Source organism: Emys orbicularis, chromosome 1 (assembly GCF_028017835.1).
Source record: "Emys orbicularis isolate rEmyOrb1 chromosome 1, rEmyOrb1.hap1, whole genome shotgun sequence".
Lineage (NCBI taxonomy): Eukaryota > Metazoa > Chordata > Testudines > Emydidae > Emys > Emys orbicularis.
In genome coordinates, this window is record NC_088683.1 from 366,642,670 (window position 1) to 366,653,373 (window position 10,704).

Sequence of the window (10,704 nt, forward strand, 5' to 3'; positions counted from 1 at the left end):
GGTGAGTGTGTGAGGCTGACGGGTGACAATGAAAGAAGGTCAGAGAGAGGGAACTCAGCAATGGAGAGAGCAGTGCTTAGTGAGAGAGGGATAATATGTTAGGTGTGAGGAGCTTCTCGGACTCTGAACTTCCACAGTGCTGAGCTCAGCCAAACTGGGACACAGCACCCTTGATTAATAAGGAGATATCATTCCCCCTCTTGTCACACAGCTTTAAAGTCAGTGGCCTCCGGCGATCACCTTCTGCAGGTGTATTTACCCACTTTCTCACGAAGCTCTTTGGATTTGACACCATAAATGATAGGGTTGAGCATGGGGGGGACAAGGAGATAGAAGTTAGACAAGGTGACATGTACGTGGGAAGCGATTCCTTGACCAAACCTCTGTGTCAGGTAGGAGAAGAGGCAGAGAGTATAAGACATCAGCATCACACAGATGTGGGCTGTGCAGGTGTTGAGGGCCTTCTGGTGGGCTTCCTTGGAGGAGATTCTGAGGACATCCCTGATGATCAGAGCATAGGACAGGGCAATGAGCATCAGGTCTAACACGATGACAACAAATGCTGTCACCAAGCCGTACATCCTGTTAACTGTGATATCCCCACATGACATCTTTGCCACAGCCATGTGCTCGCAGTACGTATGGGGGATAATGCGGTTGGCACAGAATGGCTGCCTGCTGAGGAGCAGGGGCAGGGGCAGAACAAAGAGAACAGCTCTCATCAAACCCACAAGCGCTAGCTTTGCTATTCGTGCATTGGTGAGGATGGTGGCGTATCTCAGAGGGTTGCATATGGCAACATAGCGATCAAAGGCCATTGTCACAAGGATGGCTGACTGCATTACAGTAACCATGTGAAGGAAGAACATCTGGGTGAGGCAGCCACCCAGAGTAATACCTTTCAAATTAAACCAAAATATATACAGTGCCTTTGGAATGACAGAGGTAGACATGCCGATATCTGTGAGCGCCAGCATGCAGAGCAGAAGGTACATTGGCTTGTGCAGGGTCTGCTCTTTGCCTACAACAAACAGAACCATAAAATTTCCAAACAGGCTAATAATGTAGAACATAGAGAAAGGGATGGAAATCCAGATGTGAGCAGCTTTGAGGCCAGGGATGCCCATTAGGATGAATGTTGAAGGATCAGAGGAGGTGAGGTTGAAAGCTGCCATGAGGTGGTTGAGGCGTTGATCAGGCTCAGAAATGCTCAAGGTGCATCCTGAAGGGAGAGAAGCAGAGTGAGGGTGGTTACATTCATGATAACAAATAGTATGGTAAATATTTTATAGTTATTAATAATTTAGAATGGGGGGTGAGCAGTGAGGTGGGGACATTTGCAGATGCCACCAGATTATTTAGGTCATATTCAAGTAAAGAGAAGTCCTCAGAGGGAGGTATCTAAGCCAGGTGAATGGGTGACATGATGGCAGATGAACTTCAGTGTAAATATCTGCAATGTGTATGCATTTTAGAGGGAAAAGCTTGAGGTCCTCAAACACTTTTCGAGGTCCTAATTTAATTGTATAAATTCAGTACAAGACATGGTACACAGCTTTGTGAAACCATACTCACAGTGCAAGCAGAAACTAAAAAAACATTGGGTCCAAGAGGAGTGGGGTTGGGAAAAATACAGAAGATACAATGCCATGAGATCAGTCAGTCAATGTTTCACCCTCCTGTAGACTCCTCTGTGTGATACGGTGCACCCTTCTCACACAGGATATTGCAGAACTAGAGGGGTTCAGGGAAGGGCAGCCAGAATGGTCAGGGGCCTGGTTAAACTCTCATATGGAGAGAGGTTGAAAAGACTGGGATTGTTACCTTAAAAAGGAGATGAATTAGAGGCAGGGCCGGCTCCAGGCACCAGCTTAACAAGCAGGTGCTTGGGGCGGCCAAGGGAGAGGGGCGGCATGTGTGGCAATTCAGCAGCGGCAGGTCCCTCACTCCCTATAGGAGCGACGGACCTGCCACCGAACTGCCGATCGCAATCCACAGCTTCTTTTTTTTTTCTGAATTGCCACCACCAATCGCGATTGCGGCTTTTTTTTTGCTTGGGGCGGCAGAAATGCTGGAGCCGGCCCTGATTAGCGGGATATGAGAAAAGTCTATAAATTACTGGTAGAGAGTTTTACAGTGAAATAAACATTTTGGAAAGCGTATACGCCCATCTGTTTCATGACACTAGCCAATCTCTAGCTGTTAGGCATTACCATGCCACCCTCAGGATGGTTAAGGCATCCCTCCATCAGGGCCAGCTCCAGGCACCAGCTAAGGAAGCAAGTGCTTGGGGTGGCCAATCGAAATGGTCGGCACTCCGTCCGCTACTAGGGCAGCATATCTGCGTCTTCGGCGGGAATTCGGCGGTGGGTCCCTCAGTCCCTCTCTTCCTCTTTGAGCTGCCGCCGAAGTGCTACCGAAGAGGAAGAGAGGGAGTGAAGGACCCGCCGCCGAACTACCGCCAAAGAATGGAGCGGCGCGATTGAGCTGCCGCCGAAGTGCTGCCGATTGCCTTTTTTTTTTCCCTCCGCTTGGGGCGGCAGAAAACCTGGAGCCGGCCCTGCCCCCATCGACCTACTGCTGGGATTCTTACACCTTCTTCTGCAGCACCTGGGGCTGTCACTGTCAGACAGAGTACACTGGACTAGATGGGCCATAGATCTGATCCACGATGCAGTTCATGTTGGATAGGAGCCAAGTTTCCCACATTGAAACAGACATTATCCTGTTGGGCTATGACTTTGTGCTCAACAGAATGGACCTGAAGGGCACAAGGGTATTTAGGGCTACAGGCCTGCACCTCTATTACATCTCTGGCTTCTTTCGGTGAGACTTTCTTGCAGGCACTGAGCTTTCTCTGAGTGACAAAGATGCTGGTCTCTATCGTGGAAGCACAATGACTCTGAACAAGATTTGGGAGTGTGAAGGGATAATTAGCTAAACATGACTCCGAGTATTACCATGTGGCCAAAATAGCCAATGCGATCCTGGGATGATAACTGGGGGAATCTCAAGTAGGAGTAGAGAGGTTATTTTACCTCTATATTTGGCGCTAGAGCATCTGCTGTTGAAATCTGTATCCAGTTCTGGTATCCACAATTCAAGAAGGAGAGTGGAGAGACGAGCCACCAGAATAAGTAAAGAATTAAAAACCTGCCTTATAGTGTTACGGGGAGACATTAGCTCTTCAGTCTAGCAGAGAAAGGTCTAACACAATCCAGTGGCTGGAAGTTGAAGTTAGACACATTCTGACTGGAAATAAGGTATACGCTTTTAAAATGGTGAGAGTAATTAACAATGGGAAAATGTTTAAAATAAAGACTGGATGTTTCTCTCCAACAATGGGTCTCAGTATTTCCAGTCTACTGTATCCCTTTCAGGAGTCTGATTTGTTTTGCGTACCCCAACTTTCACCTCACTTCAAAACTACTTGCTTACGAAATCAGACATAAAAATACCCTAGTGACACAGCACACTATTACTGAAAAATTGCTTACGTTCTAATTTTTACCATGTACAAGTACCATGTACGAATGAATGTACAAGTAAATAAATTGGAATACAAATATTTTACTTACATTTTAGTGTATAGTATATAGAGGAGTGTAAACAAGTCTGTAGGAAATTTTAGTTTGTACTGACTTCACTACTGCTTTCCATGTAGCCTGTTGTAAAATTAGACAACTATCTGGAGGAGTTGAATGGAAGGACCTCTGTGCACCTCTAAGGGTATGTGTACCCTTGTTGAGAACCACTGCTCTAAAAGACCTTCTCTATTTCAAACATGAATTATGTCATGGCAGGTCTCTGGCCTGTGCTATGCGGGAGGTCAGACGACATGAACAGAACGGTCCCTTCTGGCTTTGGAATCTACAAACATGTCCTCAGGGGGCAGCTGGAGGCATTTTGCCTGCACGCTGAAGCCAGAGTTTACTGAAGGAATTTTTTTTCTATTTGTGACAGTGGTGATTTTAGCCCTATGGGGAGAAATTCCAGTGTGACTGTGGTGCCTGGGAAATGGGACACTAGTTGGGTATTTCACGAGGCTGAGGGATCCCGTGACACACTGCATGGATGAACGTTTTAGGTGAGAAAAGTAATGACTTCAGCCCATAAAATCTCTGCACTGAAGAATGTATGTACAAGTGTCACCGTGAATGGCTAACAGAGCTGGCTTAGAAATGGTCCCAGAGCATCCTGGGTTTAACGTCTGTGTCCCAGTGGCCCACTTGTTTCAGGCATCTGCCAGTGGCTCCTGCACATGGTAGCTGTAGTAATCTAGGCCCTCACATGTCCCAGAGTTTCCAACTCTCCTTATATAACGTGCAAACTTCTCGGCTTGCGAGTTGTTCCTGTGTAGCAGTCCCCGAAGCTCATGCAGTATCTATGGGTGCAACAAGAAAAGCAGCACAGGTGCCCTGGCATTTGCCACTCGTGTGTGAGATTCTCACTGGTGAGCCACAGTCACTGATTACCCCCCAGCCAAGGGAGCAGGTGTGAGGGGAGGCACCTCACCCCCTGCAGAGGAAGAGTTGTGGTGGGCATAGGGCAGCTCGGAGGTTGTGGGAGCCAGGGATGACTGGGGAGCATGAAGCAGACACTAGCGTCCAGCGTGCTGTTGGAATCAGGGCACCCTGCGATGGGGAAGGAGAGTACGGACAGAGGCTCAGAGGATAATGGAAGATTGAACCATCTGAGAAGCAAAGATCAATGGTTCTTTTCACTGGTGTAATGCCTATAGTTATGTAACAACAACAACAATTGGAAACAAAACAGAGTGAAGGTGGTGCAGCTCTGTGGCTTGCCAGGGAAGAGAGACCCTGAGACCCACCCACATGCATTCAAGGCCAGGAAAGGTCCCAGCGCTGGCCTTGGACCAACAATCAGAAAGGAAAATTAAAAATCAACAGTGCAGCTTGCCTGACCATGTAAACATCGCTCCCCGCCCCCACAAGGCCCAGCGTTTGCTCGCCTGTCCATGTACACGCAATCCCCATCCCCAGACAAACCAATGCTATCCACCTGTCCATGTACCCACTGCCTACCCCACAGTCTACACCCTGCTCTCCACTCCCACCACCCACAGCATTTGCTCAGCTGTACATGAGCACCTCCTGCCTACCCCACAACCCCCATTACTTCCTGCCTGTCGGTGTACACCCTGCTCCCAGCCCTCCCAGCCCCCAGCGTTTGCTTGCCTGTCTGTGTACACCCCCCCATCCCACAACACCCAACGCTCCCTGCTTGTTTGTGTACACCCCCCGACTGTCACCCAACACCCAACGCTCCTCACCTTTCTGTGTATGTCCCCCATCCCCACAACGCACACTACTGCCACACAGTGATACCACTCAACCAGGACAAAAAACAAGTGCCAGACCCCACAGAAGCTGCTCACAGAAATATCTGACTATGTTAAACTCACTTTCTGCCTGCACGGGGGAAAAGAGGGAGATCTGTCTGAACTGCCTCTCTAGGGGTGAAGGGAACCCCAGCAGCAGACTCGGAGGGAGGGAGAGAGGACATGGAGACTAAAAAGGAGGCAGCGTGAGTAACTCTTCCTCAAAAGACCCAAAGGTTTATTGTATTGCAGTCTGTTAGAAACCCAGACACCCCTTCTTGAGGCTGCTTTTCCATGTTGGCTATTGCTGATATTACCACGAGGCTGTAGTGGGATTGCTCACAGATGAAGGGTGGTCTATATGGGGGATGGTGTCAGAGACAAACTGCTACAGTGTGGTCCATATTATGTTACAATCTGAGACACCTACCCATCCCAGGAGGCCTCATTACACCTCTTTGGTCTGTGCATTAGGCAGGATGTCGGTTCCCTATTTCGACCAGTTTCGGGACCTGATGGCACCGTGGTCTGGATACAGCACATCTCTCCCCTGCACCCACACACACACTGTGTATTCTGGGACCTCCCCTGGTGACATTTACAACACCGCCTGGTTTCCTGTAAGCCACAAACACGCTTTTATTTTCATGGTTCTCGTCCTCTTGAGAACCAGAGATGCCACAGCACACAGAGCGGAGACCCCTTTCCCCACACAAAAAAATATTATCCTGATTGTTCTGAATCTATAAGTCTGTGAGTGTGAGATTTCAGCAATACGCCTGTCAGTTGTTATTTTTGGTCCAAATGAACTCACCCATCCTTAGAGGCCACAGGACGATTCCAGTTGAAGACACCAGAGGCTCATGGCCGGTGTAAATAAGGCCATTTATTTAAGTCCCTCCATGTGGATTTAGAGTGAAATCCTGGCTGTGTTGGGATTTTGCCGTTGATCTCAGTGGGTCCTGCTACCGAGGGCATTATTTTGTTTTGCTCAGAAAGAGTCTGAAGGAAACTCCCAGTTCATGTGGCGTTCTGGGACCAGGCATGAAAGATGGGGATTCCAAGACACATGGGCTTTGACTTTGCTTTCAGGGAGGCCAGTGTTAATTGGAGTGACCCACTGAAGGCAGAATGTGAGAGCAGAATCTGGCCAGTGTGTGACCCATTCTTGTTGTGAACCCTCTGGTAACACAGCTACCCACTGCAGAGGTTTTGGCTTCACTTCTTAAGATGCCAGTGAATTTGCTGAATTGGAAAACTTGAGCGAACCACAGGAAAAACCGCACAGCCCAAAAAAAGAAGCTACTGAGACAGATAGAAGGACACAGTAAGAGACAAGGAACTGATCTTAAAAACAAATATTTGTCTAAACTATTTCCAATACATTTGTAGTTCCAATTTTACCAAGTAAATCCCTTGGTGTTTCTGACAATACTAAACAGTTCAAGTCACCGAGTTGCTGAATTCCTGCCCAGATGGTTCTTGAGTTGAACCCTGGAACCCTTCCTGAGCCCTCAGCACTAACTTTAATGCAGAAACAGGCAACTCACCAAAATCCTGCTTAGCAGAGAGAAGAAATCTCCTTACGGCAACAGGAAGGCATAGCCTTAAGAATCAAGGTATGAATCTCACATGTCTGACAGTCACCATGCTGGGCAGCGATTTTTATGATTTCCCTGTACAGTCCCTGCAGACTCTCAGATTGGCCAGGACTCCCAGACAATTCTCTTGGCTCTGTGAGGGGGCGGGGGGAGCAGAAAATAGACCCTGGAGAACTTCAGCTTGAGGGCCTCCCCCGGGAGTAAAGCAATGATTTGCCAATACCAGTGGCTCAAAATTGTCAGGGCAAACTGAGTCAAGCAGTCTGTTGTTCAACCTAGCAATTGACGATTTTTTTCCTGTGTGTAATGTACAGCCATCTGCACTGTGTGTGGGAATGCTTTGCCGCGCGCTGCTCGGGCCTACCTCGACCGGGTCCTGCGAGAGGGCATGTCCCGCCCACTCTCCATCCCAGGCCCTCCAGACCTTTTCATCGGGCCCCTGCCCCATGGACCCAACCGCCCCCCCCCCGCCCTTTCACCATGAGCCGGCTGCACGATTTGCAGCCGGTTCGGTTCCAGACCGCACCAAGGAAACATCTGTACACGCTCATGCTCCACACCCTTCACTTCCCCACCCTCGCGTCCCGCCCCGACACAAAGTGGTGGGACCTCCTTCCACCTCAAGAGGGTGAGGAGCCCTGGTGGGCCAGCCTATGCTCCACCCTGGTTCCGAGGCCCACCGGGGATATCAGTTGGCAGCTCCTTCACGGAGCGGTGAATACGGGCATGTACTTGGCACGGTTTACCCCCGTCTCGGATATCTGCCCTTCTGCGGCGTGAGGGAGACCATGGCACACGTTTACCTAGAGTGTGCCAGGTTGCAGCCCCTATTCCAACTCCTCTTGGATATATTATTATGTTTTTGGTTGCAATTTTCCCCTCACTTGTTCATCTACGCACACCCCATCCGTGGCCCCACAAAGTCGCGGGACCTCCTTGTCAACCTCCTCCTAGCTCTGGCCAAAATGGCCATCTACAAAACCAGGGAGAGGAGGTTGGCTGACGGGATTTCCTGTGACTGTGGGGCCTATTTCCACTCCTCCGTCCGTTCACGTTTCTGGGTGGAGTTCCTCTGGGCAGCGTCCGCTGGCTCCCTTGACACCTTTGAGGAGCAGTGGGCACTGTCCGGGGTTCTCTGCTCGGTGTCCCCGTCAGGTTCCATTCATTTAGCCCTGTGACCTCACTCCCGTTCCTGTTATTTCATTAGTGGTCCCCCGCAATTATTTGGTAACACGGACCTGTGGATCCTCCCCTGAGGCTGGGAGGAGGTCCTTTAGCACTTCCTGGATACCAACAGGACAAATGGTGGATTTCACAGGCCCATCCACTTTCAAAAGTGGGAGGACCTTGGTCCCTTCTCCACCTCCCTACCGCATCTGGTGCTCCTGCAAAAGTCTCCAGCCTGTGCTGGGGTGATACCACAGGTAAGATACCTGCTCTGGCAGTGGCACACGCCCTCAGGCTCTAGGTTGCAGGACCCTTCTCCCCAGCATCTGCCCTCCCATCAGATTCATGTCCCCGCTTCTGAGTCCAGCCTTCAAAGCCCTCCCGTCGAGCAGCATCTCCCTGTACTGGGCCCTCTGCATATGGCCTCTTCACCTTGCTTTTCCCAGCTGCTCTTTGTTCTCGGCTGCCGTGTTATTTGTGCCACGGTCGGCATCCACTATCCTGGGTCTGGCCCCGCAACTCCTTCCTATAGATTTACCCTGGCTCCCATGCTGCCCCAACTCCTGGCTCTGGTCTACTGCCACTCCCCACCTCTGCCTTCTTCTTCAGTGCTGCTGCTCTGCCTCTGGCCAAGCTCTGCCTTCTGAACTGTTTTTCTGGACCTTCTGGTCTGGGAATGCCAGATTTCTACTGCATTCATGGCCCAATATCACTTAAAAACTAACCTAAAAGTAGCCCGATCCTTCTTTAAACAATGGGTTTTTTTTATTAACACATTGGTGTATTCAGCAAGTAATAAATGAAAATTTTCATTAGATACCTGGTACAAATTAGATATTTATTAAAAAAGTAAAAGCTACAAGGCATAACAGGAGTTTATCCACCTTAGGAACAAAGCTATGAGATGGCAATCAAATTCAACCCCCACCCCCTACTGGTACTTGTATCCTGATTGAGGAATGGTAAATGTTTCAAACAGAAACACAGAATGACAGTGATAAAATAACCCAAAAGGAAACCAAAATGCATGTAGTACAAAAACTATAGTAAAATTAATATGATAGTTATTTCTAATGGCATTCAATGATGGCAGTCAATCTCCATATGTTGTGTTGAATTAGTATGTTACTTTAGTATCTGAGATGCACCATTTCACCCTCGCTGTCTTCATTGGAAGTAGAACGCGTCTGGTGCTGGTCATACTTCAGCAGAGACCAGTGCAATCGTTTCTTTTGTTGGTGCAAACTGTTCACAAGAGAATTTGTGTCGTTGCATATAGGCCCTAACATGAGGAATGTTTTCTAAAAGTTCCTCTTGCATCTTATTGTGCAGTTTTGTTTTTATTAAGTTCATCTGAGAAACAGTCTTTGAACTGCAGTGTTGCAAAAAGGTAGCGACAGCAATGAAAGAGTAAACAAGCCAAGTTTAATAAAGTCTTTGTCCCCAGCGGCATCCATGTGTTTGACAACTTCAACCCAAAACTGCTCAACTTGGTTGTCCTGGGTATGAGGCCAGCGAACCATAGGCAAAACTCTCCCCTGCTACACCAATTGTCCAAGGTGTTCACAAACCAATGTCAAAAATTAGATATTAGCCAATTTGACAGGTTTCAGAGTAGCAGCCGTGTTAGTCTGTATCCGCAAAAATAACAGGAGTACTTGTGGCACCTTAGAGACTAACAAATTTATTAGAGCATAAGCTTTCGTGGGCTACAACCCACTTCTTCTATATGCATCCGAAGAAGTGGGTTGTAGCCCACGAAAGCTTATGCTCTAATAAATTTGTTAGTCTCTAAGGTGCCACAAGTACTCCTGTTATATTAGCCAATCTAGCTTGTTCAGGGCTGAGTGCAGTAGAAGGATTTAGTACTTCAAATGATTCAATCACCCGGATGTTTGGAAATAATCCCTGTTTCACCTGTTTCACAAACTCCAACATGAAATTTCGACACCTACTCTTGATGTCTTTGACAATGGGAACTGCTAGTGTGTGTTTTGAAAGGCCCAGCTGAAAGCGAATCAAAAATTGGCTTCACAAAGTGGTAAGTAATGTGACTCAAAAACAATTTCAAGTTTAACACATTAGTCCGGTTCAAAAACACAGTTTCACACCTCTCACCAACAAGGTCTAGAAGAATGTCCTCAATTCCCACACTAAATTTTGCTCACCAGATTGCTGTATATATGATTAAAAAGTTCAGCATTGTAGCTTCTTTCTTTGCCATTGGCTCTCTAACAGTCTGGTTCATCAGTGTAGTTTCAGTTTGTCAAACTGATCAAGAGCCCTGTTCAGAGAGGGACTAATGGAAACTTACCCTACACCAGAAAATTGAATATCTTCTGGTAGTCTAGTAGTCACACAAAGGCTGAGTGATGGAGTGAGTGTGTGAAAATGGGGCTGGTGGGTGAAAATGAAAGTGGTCATGTGATGGTCAGAGAGAGGGAACTCAGCAAAGGAGAGAACAGTGTTTAGTGATGAAGAGATAAGATGTTAGGTGTGAGGAGCTTCTCAGACTCGGAACTTCCACAATGTTGAGCTCAGCCAAATTGGGACAGAGCACACCTGGTTAATGAGGAGATGTCCTTCCCCCTCTTG

The 10,704-nt window shown here is 48.1% G+C and overlaps 1 protein-coding gene across 1 annotated transcript; it reads right to left on the minus strand.

Annotated features, from left to right (window-relative positions):
• Positions 1-236: 236 nt before the first annotated feature.
• On the minus strand, positions 237-1,214 carry LOC135884002 (olfactory receptor 52E4-like). The gene has a single exon (XM_065411284.1). It carries the CDS (start codon positions 1,173-1,175, stop codon positions 237-239), a length of 939 nt encoding a protein of 312 aa, XP_065267356.1. The 5' UTR covers positions 1,176-1,214.
• Positions 1,215-10,704: the final 9,490 nt, after the last annotated feature.